Source organism: Nomascus leucogenys, chromosome 3 (assembly GCF_006542625.1).
Source record: "Nomascus leucogenys isolate Asia chromosome 3, Asia_NLE_v1, whole genome shotgun sequence".
NCBI classification, from domain to species: domain Eukaryota; kingdom Metazoa; phylum Chordata; class Mammalia; order Primates; family Hylobatidae; genus Nomascus; species Nomascus leucogenys.
Window position 1 is genome coordinate 18,581,445 of NC_044383.1, and position 22,824 is coordinate 18,604,268.

Below are 22,824 nucleotides of genomic sequence, written 5' to 3' on the forward strand. Positions count from 1 at the left end.
ACTAAAAATACAAAAAAAATTAGCTGGGTGTGGTGGTGTGTGCCTGTATTTCCAGCTACTCAGGAGACTGAGGCATGAGAATTGCTTGAACCTGGGAGGCAGAGGTTGCAGTGAGCCGAGATGGCACCACTACACTCCAGCCTGGGCAACGGAGTGAGACTCTGTCTAAAAAAAAAAAAAAAAAAAAATTCCAACGTAAATGTGTGCATGTTTACCAGGAGACAAGTACTAGATTGCTCATAGAGGCATTATTCAAAATAGTCAAAATTGAAAGCTAATCAAGTGTCCATCATTCAGTAAAATAGATCAATAGTGGTAATAACTGAATAATATTAAACAATGACAAGGAACAGGAAGTGGGGCCTTTGGGAGGTAATTAAATTTAGACAAGGTCATGAGGTTGGAGCCACCATGATGGGGTTAGCATCCCTATAAGAGGAGGAAGAGAGACAAAGCCTCCTCTCTCAGCCATGTGAGGACACAATGAGAAGGTAGCCCTCTCCAAGCCAGTGAGACAACCCTCACAACAACCCAACCACACTGACACCCTGATCTCAGACTTCTAGCCTTCAGAACTGTGAGAAACAAGTACGTTAAAGTCACCAGTCTATGACATTTTGTCATAGCAGCCCAAGCTAAGACAGCCACAATATGGAAGAACCTCATGATTGTAGCTTTGTGCAAAAGAAGCCAGACATAAAACATATCACATACTTCTATTTATATGAAGCACAAAAACAGACAAAATTACTAATCTATATTGTTACATGAAACACTAATCCATAATCTTGATGGAGCAGTAGGGGCTTCTGGAGGGCTTAGTGATGTTCTGTTTCTTGACTTGGTTGCTGATTATAGACATGCTTGGTTTGTGAAAATTCACTAAGCTATACAGTTATGTGTGACTTTCTGTATATTAAATACCAAAGTAAAAAAAAATACATTTTACTAAAACCTTAATGAAAGAGTAAGACAACACACGAAAAAAGAAGAGGCAGATTTTGGAGGAAAAAAACCTGGTGTAGAAATAAAAATAAAAGGCCGGGGCACAGTGACTCACATCTGTAATCCTAACACTTTGGGAGGCCGAGAGGAGAGGATCACCTGAGGTCAGGAGTTCAAGACCAGCCTGGCCAACATGGTGAAACCTCATCTCTACTAAAAATAAAAAATAAAAAAAATTAGCTGGCCATGGGGATGCACGTCTGTAATCCCAGCTACTCAGGAGGCTGAGGCAGGAGAATCGCTTGAACCTGGGAGGCGGAGGTTGCAGTGAGCCAAGATTGCGCCACTGCACTCCAGCCTGGACAAGAGAGTGAGACTCTGTCTCAAAATAAATAAATAAATAAACAAACAAACAAACAAAAATAAAACCCAAGAGTGATTGGAATAAATATATGATTGTTAAACAGTAAATAAAAATAGCAGAAGGCATTCATTATCTGGAAAAAGACTGAAGGAAATTCCCCAGTATGCAGCACAGTGGGATAAAGAGATGGAAAATATGAAAGAGTAATTAGACACAGAATAAAACAAAAATACTTAAATAGGATTACTAGCTGGAAGAGATGAAATATCCAAAGAAATGAAGGACGGGAATTCTCCAGAACTGGTAAATATAAAAGTTCATGAGGAATGAGTTCCTCAGCAAAACAATTACAAACTGTCTACACTTGGAAGCCTAATATTTTAGTGTTGGAGAGATTCTTCGAGATGGACTAGTCTGCCTCCTTTGTCGTAAGGATAAGGAAACTGAGACCCAAACGGATTAAGTGATTCACCTAGGATCAAAAAGTTGACTAATGGTAAAGACAGAAATAAAGTTAATATGCTGCATTTTAAGGGTTATGGATAAGAAGAGCAAAATAATTCCTGAACTTCAACTTTCCGACCAGTATCACTATTTATAGCAGCAATCTGAAGATATTCCTATTCATAAAGAGAATTTAGCTCACACATTAACAAATGAAGGTATTGCTGATTCAACTGCCTTAATAAATGTGCTTAATAAATAGTATTTAATGAAGAATTAGGACAAACTAGAGCTCTGCCCATACATACCTTAGAGAAAGAAATGGTTTCAAGACAATCCCTCTCTTTAAATTTAACTACAAGGCCATTATACTCATTTCAGTGCATAAACCTCATATCTATTATCTTTTCCTCTATTTAAATGTTTTGGCATTTTACAGTGCTTTTGAATCACATCTCTTTCTATCATATACATCATGATATGAGGTAAATTACTTACTTTCTTTGAAACAGAACAATTCACCATCTAATTCAACCTCAAAATGTTCATTGTAAATCTGATACAAATTTCAAACTGGTCAGGGGACATAAAATGTACTGACGATCTGATACAAAGCACTCTTATTTAATACAGTAAATCATTTCTGATGATGGGTCAATGGCTTGTTTTAATTCAAGTATTTAAGAAAAAAAAGACCTAGTCAGTACAGGTAGAGGAAAGTGTGTTTAGCCTTTATTCACATTTAAAAACTTTGAATTTGCAAAGAGCAAATTTCTATTACATAAAGGTCCTGGATTTTAAGGCTATAAATAAAACAATTCTATGACTTTTAACAACTTTTAAGACATTATTTTTCAAATATAAAAAACTTAAAGTGTCAAAATGAAGTGATTTGGTATGTTCCAGGTTGAAACATTTTCAGGATTTTTTAAATCTTTTATCGTTTTCTTACAAGTAAAACAACTTTATCATGTCATGAAGGTTTAGACCCAGAAAAATATAAGACACAGAAATTTCTTGCATATTTTCATAACAATGAAAAAAAAATTGAGTTGGTATTTAAATACCAGACTATCAGGGAAAACTAATTTGTTTTATGAATGAGTCTTGAACTTTTCAGAGTATCTCAGTTTCAACTGCTTATGAGTTAGTAAGATTTTAAAGTTTCAATAAATTTTAAACTTTTCATACTTATTAATCTGACTACAATAAAAGGGGAAGAATTATTAGAATTAGCAAATTTAGTTAGCAAAAATGAAAATCAAAACTAAAAGGACAATAGACCATAAAAAAACCTTCTATCAGGTATTTACAACACAAATAACTCATGCAAATATGTATAGAAACCATTAAGACATTTATTTATATAAAGGAACAAAGTTTACAGATAAATCACAAAAGCAAATCAGAAAAACTTTGAATTCTCTCCTATATTTACTAAATTAGCAACAACATATAAAACCCCTACTCAAATGGTAACACTGTAAAATGTTACAACTCTTTGAGAATGCAATAAGACAAACATAAGTCATAAAGTTCTTCATATTATTTCACTAAATAATTCCCCTCCCAGGAATTTATCAAAATAAAATTTAAAACTACTTAAGTATTCAGCAATAGAGAAATAGTTTAAATAAATTAAGCGTATGAAGTAACATAATTAAAATAATCATTATCACAACTACATACATATAGATAATATCAAATGAAAAAGTCAATTTAAAAGTATAGGTGCCTTAAGACTATGTGAACAACAAAAAGGAAAACAGTAATACAAAAATTTAAATTCTAAAGCTACTATATTAAGATGGTAGAGGTAACAGTAATTTTCCCATTTGGCAAAACTTCAGTTTTAAATATAAAAGAAAAAGAGTGGCTATTGTTTTTAAAAAATGGTCAACAATCTCTACTCCTCTATTAGTAAACTCTGTGTCAATTTTTAAGGTGAAAAACACAGCAGAAATACCTCTGATGTGTTCTAAAACCTAACTATTTCTCTATTTGGACTTTAATTTGCAATGGAAGAGGACATATTGTAACCTGTACCATTCCAACAGGCAGGTGTAGCCACTGCCACCTTTGGTTGACACACACTATAGGGCACTAGATATGAACAGGTGAAACTGTAAATTTTCATTTTATGACTTTGTGTGTTTGATATTCTATGTTAATGTATCATGGCATTAACATTCTTTTTCCTTACAATTTTGTCTCATACTAAGAATTGTTTTAATGTTTTCATTTAAAATATGTTGCCAATATGTTGAAAATGCTGTACTGATGCATATATAATATTTTACATTGAGTTTAAATTGGGTTAAGCACAAATAAAACCACTTTAGTTTACATATTTTACATTTCAGAGTTAGAGACTACAAGCAGGAAAACACCTTTAAAAAGAAAAGCAAAGCGTAAACATCTAAAAACTTGTATTTTATGAAATTTCTCATGAGTCTTCCTTTTGAAACCATATTTGAGTAAAGGAAGAGGGATTTGAATGTTTCTACAGACTGGCTGCATAATATATTGCTTTCCCAAAACAAAAATATGAAGCACTCATTATATATGAAGTTTACTATTATAATGTGGCTACATTAAAAAAATTATGGTAAAGAGGGATAGGGAACTTTCAGAAAGCTATCTGAATGAAAATGTTTGAGAAGAACTGTTTTTAAATATTTGGAGCAGAAGAGATTAGCTGGAAATGCAGGGCAGCCATCTCAACATCTGTAAATATCTCTTGAAAGAGCAAATTAAAGAGACAATGTCACAGGGATAACACCCTACAGAGAGATATAAATAAATGCTAAAGAATAAAGTTTTTAGTTGAAGACACATTCTTTAAATTTTAAAAATTATGTTACTTAATAATTTGGTACAAAGTGCTTGAGCATGTTGAAATTACCATGAAAATATCTCATAGCTGCCAAAATACAAAACTATAGGAGCTGTCTTCTGCTCTAATGGTAGGAAGGTGACTTTAATGAAGTATCAATCTTCTATTTACATCCTGTTAGTGGTAGCAGTAATAATTTGGTTCATTTACAAATATTATCAAAGCTTATTCATTTCCAAGATCTAAACAAACACAGGTATTACTAGATGATGGCCATTTTATCAAAGAAATGTTTTTAATAATAAACTCTCCAAAACACAAGAAAGAGATCAATAATGGCCACTTTTAACAATTTAAAGCATTTCCATAAAATGAAGCCACCAGGAAGCCTAAAGTAAAAATAACACTAAATTATGTTCATTTTTGTGAAACTAAAGAAACATGGAGCTCATACATTTTTTCTTTGATTAGGAAATTTGTTCAACTTTTTCATAAGACTGAAGACAGATCAAATTCAGAAAGTTAATTTTTCTGAATCCAATCATATTCATATTTTCACAATACAAAAAATCCTAAAAGAACATTCCACAACACAGCAAACAACTGAGCAACTGCAAGGCCATTTATAATGCATAGCAAATAAATTATATGCTATTGAAACTGTAAATGATAGACATTTTTCTTCATGCAAAAAAAAAAGTTAGAAATATTGTTTGTCTTTTGAATGTAGCTTGTCATTCTGCATCTGCACACAGGATTCAAATGTCAACTAGAAAATGACGATATTCCCAGGCCAATCTCAACACGTCTTAATTACATCATCTTCTCCCTTTGGCTCATTTAGAGTTATATATTCACAGCTCAAAACCTGTTCATTAGACTCAGGTTTTGATTTTTTAAGTGCCAACTCTGCTGGGAAAAGAGATGAGCAATGCTCAAGAGACTGTGCAATGTCATCAATTGTCCATTTGTCTTCAGGAAGGGCATGTTCTTCTAGAGTAAATGGTCCCTGTTTGGTTCGGGTCAGCTCTAGCACATTGGCACAGGAAGATAGTTCTATGGCAACAAAAGGTGGAAAAAAAAATCCAGAAGATAAACGATTCAGTATTTCATAGTCTATAATTGTTCAAATGACCGTACTCAATTCAAATCTCTCAAAACCACCCAAAAGTAAAAGTATAATAATCCAATATAAGAGCCAAGAGGCCTGAGATAAAGAAATGATTAAGTAGCAAAATAATACTTAATAATCCACCTTATAAGCTGCTTTAAAATCAACAAAGAACTTGCACACATTTTTGTTATTTAACTCATGCAGCAACCCCATGGAGTAAAGATTAGCCTCACTTTACAGATGAGATCATATGACCTGTCCAGTGCGACAACTGCCAGTAAATGGCACAGCGAGAACCGAAACCTTCTGGCTGTTTGTAAGACTACGGTTTCCAGTTTAAAAAAATTTGAAAATAACTTTTAGAAGGTTAAATCTTTTTTTTTTTTTTTGATTCCTAATTTGAGTTAAAATCTTTTGTACTTGAAAAGATGTCGGCCCTACGTTCATTATTCCTGTCTTCATTTTCTGTTCTCTCTTTCTCTTCTTTCCCATTACAAGCATTTCACTGCAGCTGCTTAGGCTGATAATTGCAAGCCAGAAACCTACAATGCTTTTAAAGCTGAAGGCAGCAAGAGTTCAGTTCCTAAGGCCAGTACTCAGAAATAAGAAAAACGGAAAATTCCCTCTTCCCATTGAAAAGGAGTATTAGTCTCTAAATGATAATTCATAATTCATTTTTATGCTTACCTTTTCCAATGTCACTGACCAAGCTTCTGATATAAAACCCTCCTCCACATTCAACATCTGGAATGTTAACAGTGACATAGTAAATTGCTAACCTCCTATGAAATCCACTTTACATAGAAATGATGTCCCTAAACAAATGTAAAAATGCACTATGCAAACAATTGAGTGATAAAATATTTATGCACTAAAACATAAATTATTCATCCAGTAGCATATGTGTTTGTGAGATTGAAAAGTCACAGTGTGGAGAAAGCAAACAGCAGAAACTCATGAACACATTTTAAATTAACTGGCAAGTCATACCACTTTAATACTTCAGCCTTGTTCATTTAATAGGTTTTAAATAGTTAGAAATCTCAGCTTTGCTATCATGAGCTGTAGATTTTAAAAAACATTTTCAGATTTGTATGCCTTGTTCATTTAATAGGTTGTAATAAGCAGTTAGAAATGGTAGCTTTACCATCATGAGCTGTAGATTTTTAAAATATTTTCTGATTTGTACATTCAAAAAAAATACAACCAACCAACCAACCAAAAACCCCTTTTCACAGTGACAAGAATTATGTTTGGGGTACTGTACTACACATGAAGAACTCAGTTTATTTAAATGTTCTCTTGGAAATACTCCTGAAGAAATCATAAAACAACTTAAAATTACACAATGTCCCAGAACTGAATGTAAATCTAAATATCTTCTTAACACAATCCAACACAAGTTTATTGGTTAAGAACAGAGCTCTCCGTTATTTTTATCCACCAGCAAGACTTCCTGAAAAGAGCTGCCACATTTCCACACAAAAGGACTACATTCTAGCTGCTTCAAGTCTTACTGGTACAAATAAAGCCATTTGGGGGAATTAATCAAAACTCACCACCTGGGGATTTTAATCACCCCCGCTTTCTTTAGTCAGCTCATGGTTGGGGACCACTGCTGAGATTAAAAGTGGGCACTGGGATGAAATACAGGTGTGCTAGCATTCTTGCACGATATTTGACTTGAGTGAAAAGACAGCTCTTTTGGCCCGTTATGCTCTCCCTAGTCAATGAAGTATTTCTGATTTAAATGCAATCTGAAAAATCTGAGTTTTTCTTGCTTTCATAGAGAATATCTACTCTGTCAAACCAGCTGCTTCATTTTCATGGAATGGAGCACAACCTTTTTAAGTGTTTTTTTCATTATCTGTCAAATATTTTAGAAGCAGGAACATGAAGAAACTAAGTGACTTTTTTTTCTAATGGTACAAAACCATATCCTGCAGAAACACAACACAGATAAAACAACAATGCCAATAAAAAAGCAATAAAGTTTAGATTAAAAGATTTGGGGACATTATTTCTAAAAGGAATCCTATTCAGTGCACTGTGATATTAAGGGTAGGCTCAACTTAAAGGAGTCTGAGGGTTAAGAACTATGGCTTTGGATTCTTCACAGATCTTACATGTTTACAACTTTCTGCAACCAGATCATAAAATTTCCAAACAACAGAAATGAACTTCTTAGTCTTTACATTTCAAATATGTATTAGAAATTAAAATTCATAACTTGAATTAAAAATGTGACCATGTATTCAAGAATACATTTCTGCCTTACCCATTTTTTTCCATATTTGCAGGATCTTTAATAGTAAGTGATGGGTGGTGAAGAAGGGAGTGAGGGATTTCTTGTCCAAAAACTAAAAATGCTTTGTTTTCATTGGAAAATTAATGTCAATTCTAAAATGGAATGTATCGGGTACTAGCCAAAATGGGAGGAAAAGCATCCAAAAGATAATAAAAACCTAAAATTTAAAAAGCATATACTCCTTACCTACTCCTCTCTATAGAGATCTAAAGTATGTTACTTTCAACTTTCTAGTAAGATAACATAGAACAATATATGAAAAAGTCAGCCCAGCTAGAAAGGCATTTCTGAACCTCCATATAGCTACAGGTATCTCATTAAACGTGTTACCAAAAAAGGTATAAAGAAATCCTAACTTTCCTTAAATTCAAATTTTAAAAAATCTCCAACATCCTACTGATCTATTAAAATGACACAAAAGTAGCCAAATACAAATTAAAAATACACATAAATACAAATGATTTCAAATTTCTCCATCTTACCTAATGTGAAAAATGGTGGCTGGAATTTTTGAAGGGAGATACTGTATACAGTCACTGGCCTGGCAGGTTTTGCTTCTACAACTTCACCTCTCTTCATCAAAGTTGAAAGTCTCTGTCCATCTTTCTTTAATGCAGAATAGCTTGTGAGATGAGAGAAGGAGAAATGGAAGGAAAGGAGAGCAAGAATTGAGGGGATTTGGAAAGATTGAGAGATGATAATTTCAGATTTGGCATGGAAAGGAAGGATGACTGGCAGTGCTTGACAATGAAAACCCTTCTAAAAAATGAATGAATTTTTAATTCTAATCTACTCCATAATGCTGTCATGGATAGAGTTTCTAAATATTTCTAAGGCTGATATAACCTCATTCTGGCACACAATATGCAGTGTTACCAATTTTATTCTTTAATCATCTTTCTGGAGACAATCTATTCATGTCTTGTCCTTACTAGTCCTCATTCTGTGTTAAAAGGCACAAGGAATTTAGTAGACTCTGGTCATAATACTGTCAGCTATATTTCCTTGAAACAATCTCTACTATAATATTCATTTTTATATAAGTTACCAAAATATTTCTAAGAAGCTAATAAGCAAATAATCTACTTAGTGTATCTTAGCTTTTCGTGATAAAATTTTACTAGAAAACAAAATCCTTGCAATAATCACAGAAAATATTAAAACAATTCTTATACATAAATATAAGTAAGTTTAACAATGATCCAAAATAACGTTTATGCAGATCTTGCAAAAATTTTTAAATTTTTACATTTGAGGCAAAATCATGAAAAAGCATCTCCTCAGAGATATTTCAATGTTCCTGAAAAAAACCCAAGATTTTAAATACAAAATAAATACTAAATTCTAAAAAAAAAGTCAGAAACTTACCCTGACATATCCTATAACCAATTCAGCCATTTTTTTCAAAAGAGGCAATTTGCTTGAAATGGTAATGTGCACGAAAATATGGCTACATGGTATTATGATCTGAATGCCAAACCTCCAAATTTATACGCTGAAATCCTAACCCCCAAGGTGTTGATATTAGGAGGGAGGGTCTTCTGGGAGGTAATTAGGTCATAGGGCACAGCCCTCATGAAATTAGTACGCTTATAAAGGAGGCTCCAGAGAGCTGCCTTGCCCCTTCTACTATGGGAGGATACGGTAAGAAGGTGCCATCTGTGAAAAAGCAGGCCTTCACCAGACACTGAGCCTACTGCACTGTGATCTTGGACTTCCCAGCCTCCAGAACGGTGAGAAATAAATTTCTGTTGTTTATAAGCTACCCAGTTTATGTTATTTTGTTACTGCAGCCCAAACTAAGACAAGCAGTAAAGCAATATACTTGTATTTTTAATAAGTTGTAACTCTCATCGGTTTCGCTGGCTGCAGAGAATAGTGAAGCAAAGATTGTGCCCAATAGGAATGGTCTCAGCACCTGACATGCAGTGCACATTAGGACTCTGACTCACAGCTCTGACTTCCCTCCCAGATGGGACTGGTCCCTTCACAACAGTTCTAGGAAAAGAGACATCTCTGGGCTCCAGAACTGCCCTGATGTCTGTTGATAGAATCAGAAAAGCCAATAAACACTGTAATAGCACAGACGTCAGGCTGGGGCCACACTCAGAAACAAAGGAGACCACATTCCACTGCGTCTTAGAGTGTCAAAAGCTCCACATCCTGTCTCACCTTTACTTGAACATTTGGCACATCAGATTTAAAACCTGCCTCGCCATATGCTAAGAGGAAACTTGCGTATTTTAACTAGAGTGATGTTAACCATTGGAAAAGAAACGTAAACATTTTTCCAAATTTACTAATTGAACTTACAGGGGGGGCACTTGCATTATATTCCCAGTAAATTTCTGTAGAATGCCTTCAATATCTTCTTGTGTTATTTTATCTGCCAAAAATCAGCAAAAAAGACACTAAAACAACCACAGAAGTACATGTACTATTTTCACAGCACCAACAGCCCTGAAAATTCATTTAAAATTTTTTCCAAAAAAGCATATATTACAGTATATGTTTTATAGCCAAAATTCTACCTTGTTAAGAAGAATAAAATATGTATTAACGAGATAAAAGAGGGAGAAAGTCTTATATTCTTTATTAAAACAATTTCATTTGCTTCAATTTTTCTCCAATAAAAATAATGCAATCATCTTATATATATATTCCGTTGGTTCTGACTATGGCCTTAAGAATATCTGAGGAAAATTCCACATTAGCTATAGAAATGATTCTGCAGTAATTAATAATGAAGTGATCAGAATACAAGCAGCAAAATAATCCCCGTAAGTTCTTTTCTAAGTTTCTCTAGGGATCAAATATGGTAACTAACTTAATGTGGCACTTAAGTATTATCCACATTTTAAGTTGTACCTGGTAAGATTTCAAATCTGTTTTACGTTATGGCAGAAATTTTACACACTCACATTCAACTCTGTTGTCGAGTAAAATTGCATTTATCTGTCCCCCCGCCCCAGCCTCCCCCTTCTCTGTTGTTGGAATTTCTCTCATTTTACATGAACACTCCCAGCCAGCCTCGAAAATAAGCCAGTGCAAAAAAAAAACACACATAAGCAAGGATTTTAGCATGCTTACTAAACAAGCATTTTTTAAACAATGATTTTAGAAAATATGAATGAAGACATACACATAAAGCTTTTACTATCTGTTAGTCATATTTTCAGCTTTTGTTTGGTACTGCTTCAAACAAAATGATGCAATATTAAAGTACAGTTCTAGCATGGCCCCTGAGCAAGGGTGACATGCAAATTAGAGAAGTGTTCCATATTTTATTTTTATTTATCTATTTTCTTTTTTTTTTGAGACAGGTCTCAATCTGTTGCCCAGGCCGGAGTGCAGTGGTGTGATCTTGGCTCACTGCAACCTCTGCCTCCTGGGTTCAAGTGATTCTCATGCCTCAGCCTCCCAAGTAGCTGGGATTACAGGCGTGTGCCACCACACATGCCTGCTTTTTGTATTTTTTAGTAGAGGCTGGGTTTCACCATGTTGGCCAGGCTGGTCTCAAACTCCTGACCTCAGGTGATCCTCCTGCCTCAGCCTCCCAAAGTTCTGGGATTACAGGCGTGAGCCACTGTACCTGACCGTGTTCCATATTTAAAAAAAAAAAAGACAAAAAGTACAGTTCTATAATTTTAAAAACTAAAATCTATGATACACTGAAATTTAGAATTTTCATACTCAAAGATGTCTTCACACATATTTCCTATTTAGTAATAAACTAAATCATAGAAATATTCAATAATCTGTTTAGTTCACAGCCAATGGTAAGAAATTTCAGTGCTTTTACCATTTTGTAGAAAATTTATCTAACTTTTTATTCTGGTATATGTGTATTTAATTTGAATTTATTTGAACAATATTAAATAAAAATGAGTATGCTTTGAATTACTCTTCCAATACCAGAATTAAAAGTCAGCATGGAATACTATGTCCAGATTTTAATATCAACCCAGCAAGACAGTTTTAACCTCAGTATGACCTTGACCCTTAAAAGCTAAACACAAACAAAAGACTAGAATCTACTAGACTCAAACAGACAGAAGAGCTATAACACTGAAAAGAATTTCTCTAGCACCTAGCAGCTCCAACAAGGCAGACCTCACATGGCTGATCTGTTCATACTGTTTCTCAAACAGATGTATCTCATGATACAGATGAGGATTTTTCCATGAAAAAAGTTTAGTCTATGGCAACATTAAGACATTATTACTAGCGGTACCTTAGTTATACAAATGTAAGATTTCCAGATCTAGACAGCCAATGCTGTCACCATGCTGGCACCTGCTGAAGGAAATGCCACTGTTGATTAAATTGCAATAGTTCACAACTTAGCCACATACTTTTTAAAACAAGGCCAAACGACTTTCTACTTCTGCTAAGCTGGTCTCTTTACTGATGCTCCTGCAACTGTGTACTCCTTTGTGCTGCTTTGGTGGCCCTCCTTTGCTGATATTACCACACACACGATGACAAGATGTGTTCTTTCTCATTCTACTTCTGCCATATTGTCTCTTTCTCTGACTGAACATGTCAAGCATTTGTGGGTTGTGCTGTTCACTCTGTAATTAATCATACACAATTTTTAACTATTCTCTCTTTCTACATATATTTTCTCTTCTTTCTACATATTTAATTTCTACACACACACACATACACACACATACGTATTATCTCACCAATGAAATTCTAAGCTTCTCAAAGACAATTTTTCTTATATAACATACACTATTAAAATGGCACTCAAGACATCTGCCGAATTTAATTTGCTGAAGAATAATAGAATCTCAAGGCTGAAGGGCATTTAAAAGTCACCTAAGCCAATCATCCATCTGATGTTTGAATTACTAGGCAGCCTACACAGCAAGTTATCTTATAATAAAATCTAAGCTTGTGGTACATGAGTATGTAGTACAAACTGGCTATATCTAAAACATGATATAAGTCCAATCAAAATAATAATAGTTGTTCTTATGACATAAGTATAAAGACTCTACTTCCAAAGTATTTAAAAAGAAACAGAATAAAATGTCTGCAGTAAATATATCCAATAACTAGGCAGAATAAATATATTTGGTAAAAGAGGTACAAGTGTCATAGGACTTGGGTAATTATTTTTTGTTTAGCAAATTAATAAGCCATCGATGTGACAGCATTCATTTGAAATTAACTTTTAAAAATCATTTTCATAAAATGAATATATACAAGATCATGTTATACATCATTATTTGCTTAAAATTTTCCTCTTCCAGTGAACTCACAACATCATAGTTGAGACTTAACCGGACTACAGTGCTAAAAACAATATGATTGAGTTAAAAACCATATTTGACTACAAAAGAGTAACTGTGACTAGACGAATCTTGCCACCATAAACAGCTGTTAAACTGGACAAAATATATTAAGCAACAGTTTTTAGACAGACAACAGGCAGCAAGCACTGTAATCTCTTAGGAAAGAGAAACAAACAAAGCAAGTCCCATGATAACTTGTTTTTGTCTGGAGGTGCTTTCTTAACTGTGGGACAGAGAGAGAAACTTCAAAGCACAGTGATCTCACTGAACAGAGATCAGAATCTGAGGAAGTAGTGGCAGCTGGACTTTGAGGAATATACACAGAGAAAGAAATGTCTATGAAGGCCCCCTTGATACTCTGACTAAATTCTAGGCTGTACATACATATATACAGGGTCTCCACAGAATTAACTAAAGAAGTACTACCAAAGCTCTTACAAGGCTGGGGGATGTTTTAATTTCAACCATCCAGAATGAAGAAACTTTGTTGAACGCACAGGTCATTTGATAGACACCCCAGAAAAGTCATGCTTTAGGAGCAGAGCTAATCTAGACCTGGAAAAAAAGTCTACTTTGGAGCCATCCTAATATAAAATCTATACAAAACACAACTAGAACAAATAAGTGAGTTTAGCAAGGTTGAAAAACACGAGGTCAATATACAAAAATCAACTCCATTTCTATATACCACCAATGAACTATTAGAAATTGAAACTTCAGAATTTGAGGTACTAAGAGATTTCATAAACAAAGGATGTAAAGATCTGATACTGAAAACTACAAAAATATGGCTATAAAAGACCTAAATAAATGAAGAGAGATACCTTATTTCATGGGTCAGAAGACTCAATATTGTTTAGATGTCAATTCTTCCGAAATTGATCTATAGCTTCAAAACAATCTCAAACTGCCAGTAGACTTTGAGTGTGTATGTGTATAACAACTGACAAGCTGATTCAAAAATTCATATGGAAATGCAAAGGACCAAGAATGGCAAAAGCAACTTTGAAAAAGAACAAGTTGGAGGCCTAACACTCGTTAATTTAAAGACTTACAAAGCTACAATAATCAAGACGGTGTGGTACTGATTTAAAAATAAATACATCAATGGAATAGAATTAAAAGTCTCAAAATAAAAGTATGCAGATATGGACAACTGTTTTTTGACACAGGTTCAAAGGCAACCACAGAAAGGATAGTCTTTTAAAAAATGGTTACAAAACGATGTACATATGCAAAAAATGACCTTGAATCCATATCTGAAATCATATTCAAAAATTAACTCGCAATGGAGAGAGGGGCATAAAGACACTTTTATGATGATAAATATGTTCACTGTTTTCATTACAGCTATGATTTTACAGGTGAATGTATATTAATTTTTAAAATTATATATTTTAAATACAGTATTTCTGTATGTCAATTATACCTCTAGAAAGCTGTTTTTAAAAAATAAATAGGGTCTTCAAACTAAATTGCAGTAATGAATTTGGGGTGGTGGGACATCATGGCTCAGCTTGCTCTTGGGTGATTTAGCAAAAGTTATTTGCCGTAAGTTTGATATTATTTCAAAATAAAAGAAAGGTCATAAGGGACTATTATAAACAGCTTTATACCAATATTTTTGAAATTTTAGATGAAATGACAAATTCCTAGGAGAAAAAATTATCTACATTGATATAAGCAATAAAAAATAGTATATCCAATAGCTAGTAGAAAAAAATCCAACCCATAGTTTAAAACCTTCCTAACAAAGAAAACTGAAGAACAGATGTCTACCTGTAAATTCTTCCAAACATTAGAAAAAACACCAATCTGATAGAAATTCTTCCTGAGAATAGAAAAAATGAGAACAGCACCCAAACTATTGTATGAGGTCATCATAACTTTGATATCAAAGCCGGTCCAGGACATTAAGAAAAAAGAAAAATACAGGGTAATGTCATCCAAACACAGATGCAAAAATCCTAAACTAAATATTAGCAAAACAAATGCAACAATTTATATAAAGGATAACACATTACAACTAAGTTGGGTTTATTCCAGAAATGTAAAGTTACTTTAATATGTGAATAAGGAGAAAAATCAATACAGAAAAAAATATTTGATACAATTTAATGTCTGCTCATGATTTTAAAAAACCAGAACTCAGCAAATTAGGAAAAAAAGGCAACTTCTTTACTTTGATAAGAAAGCTATTAAAAAAAACCTATAAGGCTGGGCGCAGTGGCTCAAGCCTGTAATCTCAGCACTTTGGGAGGCCGAGGCGGGCAGATCACAAGGTCAGGAGATTGAGACCATTCTGGCTAATATGGTGAAACCTCATCTCTACTAAAAATACAAAAAATTAGCCAGGCATGGTGGCTGGCACCTGTAGTCCCAACTAGTTGGGAGGCTGAGGCAGGAGAATGGCGTGAACCCGGGAGGGGGAGCTTGCAGTGAGCCAAGATTGTGCCACTGCACTCCAGCCTGGGCGACACAGCAAGACTCCATCTCAAAAAAAAAAAAAAAAAACCTATAGAAAAAAATCTATAAGAAATAAGGTAGGAAGGACTTGTTCTCCCAGATATCCAGATAGTCTAAAACTATAGCAATTAATATAGTCTGGTGTATATACAAGTATAAACAAACTGATCAATGTAAAAGAAAAAGATATTTTTTTAAACAATAGCCTAAGTGGGTACTTGATGTGTAATAAAGGAGAGAACACAAGAGTACTGGGAAAGTGCTGAAGCAACTGGACATCCATGCAGGAAGAAAAAGTGGATTGCAGAGGGAACATGAAAGGCAAAGCAATAACAGCTTCTAGAACACAGGAAAATATCTTCACGCTTTTAGAGTCAGAAAAGTTTTCTTAAACAGGACACCAAAAGGACCAACCATAAAGGAGAAGGCCTGATAAACTGGACTAAATTAAAACTAAGAACTTGTGTTTTTCAAAAGACAAGAGAGGAAAAAGGCAAGCCACAAAGTAAGAGAAATATCTGCAACACACATAGCCAAAAGAAGAGAACATATCCAGACTATATAAAGAACCTATGCATCCTCGAATGGAAGGTGCTTAATAAAAAACAAAAACTCATACAAATGTGTAAGAAAAAGGCAACTCAAAAGGAAAAAAGAAAAAACAAAAAATGGGTAAGAGACCTGAAAAGACAATACAAAAAAGAAGATGGCTAGTAAGCCAAAAACACTTAATAAGGTGCCGAATCTCATCAATAATCAAATTAAAACCACAATGGAATACCACTACACACTCACCAGAACAGCCAAAATTAAAAACACTATTAATAGCTAAGGATGTGGAGCAAGTGGAATGCTTATACACTGCTAGTGGAAATGCAAAGTTTTCCAAGTACAATCACTTTGGACAACTGTTTGACAATTTCCAGTACAGTTAAATATACACCCACTCTATAACCCAGGAACACATGCGCGCACACACACACACGCACGCACGCACACACGCGACCTATATTCCACTTGAGTATATATCCAAAAGAGATGATGGTAGAAATGTGTCTACCAAAAGGCAGGTATAAAATATACACAGCACTTTATTCACAAAGCCCCAAACTGGGAGAGTATGTGTATAGTATATTCACACAGTGGCATACTACATAGCAATAAAAAAGTCCAAAATACTCATATGTGTACCAACATGGATCTCAAAAATATAGTAAGTGGAAGAATTTAGACACAAAAGGACACATAGTGTTTAATCCCATTTATACTAAATTCAAAAACAGGCAAAACTATGCCTTAGTTTTAAAACCATCTCCATAGTGTTGGATGTTAGAATAGTAGTTATCTTTGCAAAAGGAGGACAGGGTAATGACAGATAGGGCACAAGTGTGGTTTCTAGAAATCTTCTATTTCTTGACTAAGGGTAATAGCTAGCTACACAGATATTTGTTTTGTGCAAATTGATAGAGCTGTACCTTTATTTTTTGTTCAGTTTTCTTTACTTGTACAACATTTTATAATGAAAAGTTTAAATGCAAACAGCTCTGTAAGAATTTTTATACCCAGCTACACACTAGTCCAATTATAGCATATACCCTATTGGTTTACATCACAATTTGAAACTAAATTCAACTCTTGAGCTTACTCCAGGATAAGTTTCAGCAGCCAAACCACATACAGTCCAAGAGGAGCCAGTACCATTAGATACAACATCTGCTACAACCATTTGAGAAGACCTTGGTAACATCTGATCTCAGGACTAAGGAGTGGTGGTGTTTAGAATAAAAGATTAGCATGAGATTCCATTTTTCCTTCTACCTTTCTTGACTCATGGGAGGGACAGAAAAAACTACTCCCAGTACAGGGACAGTTAGGCCTTCCCAGATGCTTGGTCCACATCTAGCCTGGGAAGCTATGGTCCTAGTATCCGTAGCTCAGCGGAGAACAGATGAGCACACTGAAGCTGTGTGTCCTCAGAGACACCAGCAATAGTAGCAGTCACTTAATACCTAGATGTGGATGAGAAGACAGCAGCAGAAGGCAGGAAGATGCTTTGCCTTTCCCAGCTTATCTGCAGTCATCTTTTCTGAGAATGCCTCTGCTGCCTATCTTTTTTAATTCAAACTCTATATGTCATATATGCCATTCTGTATGCCGTATACTACACCAAAAATACACTGAGGACCAAAAGAGACATGGTTTCAGCCCCATGGCGGAAATACACCTGCATGACTATCTGGCAGACATCCTGAAGTCTGGCAGTACACAGGACAATTCTTCATTGTGCTCTACAATCCTCTGTGTTACAGGACATCTGGCATCCCTGGTCTCCACCCACTGAAGGCAGCTGGTGTCACCACCCCACCCAGTCATTGTAACAACTAGAAACACAGTTTTTAATTGACCTGTCAAGAACAACTGATGTTGGCTAAAGTAACTCAATATGCAGTCAATGGCAAATTAATGTTCTTAAGTCATTTTGTCCTATCTAGACAAATACTATTTTTAATTGTTATTTCAGACAACTGAAAGCTAGCTCAGAGGAATAAGAAAATGAGTCTCTGGCTTAGACTCAAACATCAAAGCTTGTAACAGGGCCTTTCCCTTTGTTCTCTATCATAACACTCTATTATTCCTAAATAGCATTTTTCACTATTTACAGTTACGCTGTATGTTTGAGTGCTGATCAGGAGTTCAAGACCAGCCTGGCCAACAAAGTGAAACCCTGCCTCTACTAAAAATACAAAAAAATAGGCAGGCATGGTGGTGTATGCCTGTAGTTCCAGCTACTCAGGAGGCTGAGGCAGAAGAATCACTTGAACCCAGGAAGCAGAGGTTACAGTGAGCCAAGATCGCGCCACTGCACCCCAGCCAAAAGACTTTTAGTCTGCTAATATCTGTGTGCTTACATATGAATGCACCTACTTTATTATAAATTACTTTTACTTCTTACTTATATTCCATTTACTCTATCATATTGATTTTTCTAAATGTATAAGTAAATTCAAGTATCTCTGAATTTTATTTCAGGATAGTAAAGAAGGCATTATAAGATATTGGTCACAGGTCTCAGAAGGCTGAGAATATTGGTCAGAGTTCTCCATCAGACAGTAAGTTCCTTAAGGACACAAGCTAGGTCTTACATTTATCTATCTTTCCCTTGGTACCTGCTATAACAGCTTCAACAAATAAAAAATATTTGTTGATTTACTGAAAGCACACAGAAAAATCATGCCAATCAGCAAAATTCTCTGAGCTCTCATTTTCTGGGACTATAAATACTATTCAATGAACTGGAGGAAGCTCTCTTCTCTTCACAGCCTGGAAAATGTTCTTAGTTTCTCTATGATTTACTGCATCATTACAATGAGATGATTTAACAAACTGAGCTTTCTTTAAGGTAAGTAAATAAGGTTACAAATTACCTAATACAGCACAGAGCTTTTTAAAATTCTAAAATGCTTAAGAATAGGAAGAAAGGATATGTTTAAGTATTTTTGTCACCCTGGGCCCCTTCCAGCATCCTCAATGAATTACACCACCACGTAACCAATTTTAAAACCCCAAAACCTAGGTCATGGTTGACAACTTCCTCACTATCCTATCCAATCAACTAAAAATCAAGTCTTGCTAATTTTACTTCCTAACCATGGAAAATTTTTCTAATAGGAAAAATCTGTCTCTATCACTGGCACCCTGGTCCAACTTACCATCATCTCTGCTTGTTCTACTATAAGAGCCTCATGACTTGTCTATGAGACCTCCAAATTCATTCTCCTCCAATCAATCCTCATAATCACACTATGAGGTTGCTATCATTATTGTCATTTTGGAGATGGAAAAACTGCAACATAAAGAGACTAAGAAAATTTCAAATTTGCGCAGCTGGATAAGGGCAGAGCTAGGAATTAAACCCAGATTTGTTTACTCTAGTGCGCCTTATATTTTTCATCACGTGGTACCCCCCCAGCCTTAATTATATTACCCCAGGACTACTGTTCTGAATAATAATCATTCTCCTTATTATGGTTTGGTAAATGGGGTCAGAGATACAGGAGACTGAATTACATAAGTACTCACGAATACTTTAGTACACTCTGGAAGTCTCTGATGTCCTCCTATTGCCCTATGCCTCCTTAATCTTAAAAGTCTTCTGGTTGAAGGTTATAGCTGGTTTTCAATTAAGTGAGGGTCTGCTATTATTTGCTAATAATAATAATTCCAAGAATATTTCAACATCTGTTTTTGAAAAGTCTTGAAATCAATCAGCAATTTTTCTTTTCATTATGTTGCTTGATTAATTGAGCGAGATACTAAGCTACATATAAATGTTAACAGAATAAATGAAGCTATTATGAACAATAAAAAGGTTGGCCTCACTACTGGGGCAATATGCAATATGTAATAAGGATAATCAACACAAAAATATAAGCGGGCCAAATGCTGGCTTCCCTACGACTAAGAGATAACAGCAAACAAACAAACAAAAAAACAGAAAGTCCACAAATTGGTGACATAATGATGCAGGCGAACTGACTTAGAAAACTGCAGTTGCTGCATTATAAACAGCATAAGCACTGTGAGAGTTGCTAGGAGACCATTTCATTTATCTATCCTTCCTTAGGGTAGTAAAAGAAGGGATAGTAGGAAACTTAAGGTGGGCCCCTGTGAGTTCTGCTTTACTTCCAGAGAAATAGCTTGCCCTCTGTCCTCTTTTTACATAGTCCAAAAGCACAAAAACATGACAAGTTTTAAAGTACTAAACCTGGTACATTTATTTCAACAGCTGACAGGTAATTTTTTTTTTTTTAATGGCAAGACAGATAAAATCTAACACAGTATCTCTGCTTTGTTTCTCGTTTACTAGGGAAAATAACCTAAATCCTAGCCATAAGTGCTTTTGCAAGGTTATTTGGAAGAATAATTCTGAACACTTAAAAAACCATTATAGAAAAAGAGGCAATCACAATAAATCTTCATTCAAAAACTCCTATCAAGTAAGCAACAATGTGATAAACAATTTCCAATCTTCTTAGCCCAAAGAAACATACTGAGAATTAAAATGGCTGATGATATCAGAGATTTGTTTTAAAATTCTACCTGCACAGAAACTTTTCCTACATGTTAGAAAAGAGGCCTACATTAGATGAGCTTCATACCGTAAGGTTTTTCTTCTGTTACCTTCCCCGTAGAATCTAGTGTATCAGTAGCTTTCCCCAGTTCTCCAATGGCAGTATATCTCTAGAGGAAGGGAAACAAGAGAAAATGGGCCGTGAGGCAAAGAAAAACTGTTATCCATGTCTTGAAGTTTATACAGAATTTCACTAATACTACCAACCTGATACAAAATACAGGCTAAAATAACAGACTGCAATTGTTTTGTTTTTAATATGTGGAAAGTAATTGTGTAAACTGAAGAACATTCACAAACATCTCACACTAGCCAATATGAGAAAGATAAACCTGATTTTATTAATAATTATGGCTTAATAATTATGACCATTATTATTGTCAGCAAATTTCTCAAACCACCTTTATACTGAGAAGTTTGTTTAAGGAAAATTTTCAAGTCTATCCACGAGTAGAGAGAATGGTACAATAGCCCTGACACCATGGCCATCATAAGATTCAATAATCTTCCCACATAAACAATTAAAATTAATTTTAAATAAGCCAACTTAGTACTTCTTACATGAAATACTAAGACAATTCTTAGTAACTAGGTCATGTATTAAACAAAAGCTAAATCTGCAGAAAAACAGCAAAACCAGTATAGTCACAGAATTAGTGACTTAACTATTAAATGTGTTTTTTGTTTGTGTTTTATTTTATTTTATTTTTTTTGAGATGGAGTTTTGCTCGTTGCCCAGGCTGCAGTGCAGTGGTGTGATCTCAGCTCACTGCAACCTCCGTCCCCCGGGTTCAAGCGATTCTCCTGCCTCACCCCGTGGAGTAGCTGGGATTACAGGCACCCGCCATCACGCCCGGCTAATTTTTTGTATTTTTAGTAGAGATGGGGTTTCACCATGTTGGTCAGGCTGGTCTCGAACTTCTGACCTCAGGTGATCCACCCACCTCGGCCTCCCAAAGCCAAAGTGCTAGGATTACAGGCGTGAACCACCACGCCCAGCCATGTGTTTTCTTAATAAAGATAAATTACTACTTAAGATCTCAGGAACAAGAATCGTTTCTAACAACTGATCTTTATTCACAAGTGAAGAATTAGATCATTCTTAGTTACGTGAGGATTGTCTTATTTCTCATCTTAGGACGCACTTGTAGTACGTATTCTTTTCACTACTCTCTTTTGGTCAAATGCAAATTTTATTTGGGGCATCACATGAAGTAGTGAAAAAAGTGTAAGAACTTTATTTCCCACTGAAAATAATCTGTATTTATGTGAGCAGTTTTATAAAAGAAAGCTCAAAGTACTTTGCAGAAATATAAGCTTATTCATGACAAATTTATTAGGCTAGTGAAGGGATCCAAGACAAAAATGAGAAAAATATTAAAACTTCAAAACCTCATAAGTATGCAGACATTTTATAACAGCTTAAGGCCCTTTGATGAAATCACCTTAATATTATCTAGCTCAGATTTTTCTAAATAAATATAATACAGAAGGGAATATTCCAATGCATTTCAATTAATTTTTTTAAAGTTGCATAGGTATTGACAAAAATTAGTTTTTTGTAACTAAACACAGTCTCATCACCTGAGACACCCATTCCTGCTTCTATATTTTGGGACAATCAACCTTGATTAAGCATACCACAGGGGGAAGTAGGAGAGAAGTACAACAATGGTAACAGCACAGGCTCAGGGTCAACTGGCTGGGTTTGAATTCTGACTCTACCACAATTTGCAGATCAAGTTAGTCTTTCCTGCTGGAGCTTAATTTCCTTATCTTAAAATGTGGAAAATAATAATGCCTCATGAGAAGAAGCAAAGAGTTTAGAGCAACAATATCTAGCCCTGGTAAATAACAGATAATAATACCATCATCATTTTTATTTTCTAAGAAAGAAAATACAGAATGAT

At 34.8% G+C, this 22,824-nt stretch overlaps 1 protein-coding gene and 1 non-coding gene across 5 annotated transcripts in view; one reads left to right on the forward strand and one right to left on the reverse strand.

Moving 5' to 3' along the window:
- Positions 1–22,824, reverse strand: part of TRUB1 (TruB pseudouridine synthase family member 1) — a 59,516-nt gene that overhangs the window by 16,421 nt on the left and 20,271 nt on the right. For 3 of the 4 annotated variants that reach the window (XR_004028680.1, XR_004028681.1, XM_030806651.1), the window contains exons 4-7: positions 20,943–21,024; positions 10,325–10,397; positions 8,494–8,633; positions 6,391–6,447 (exon numbers count right to left, since the gene is read on the reverse strand). Coding sequence is in view for 2 of the 4 variants with exons in the window: in XM_030806651.1 (XP_030662511.1) it covers positions 6,391–6,447; positions 8,494–8,633; positions 10,325–10,397; positions 20,943–21,024 (352 nt within the window). In the remaining 2 variants the exon portion in view is untranslated. Of the gene's footprint in view, positions 1–3,087; positions 5,646–6,390; positions 6,448–8,493; positions 8,634–10,324; positions 10,398–20,942; positions 21,025–22,824 lie in introns of those variants that run through there. The other variant, XM_003254984.3, reaches the window with a different exon arrangement.
- On the forward strand, positions 11,188–11,298 carry LOC115834543. Its single transcript, XR_004029485.1, has one exon. It is a non-coding gene; the product is annotated as a U6 spliceosomal RNA (small nuclear RNA).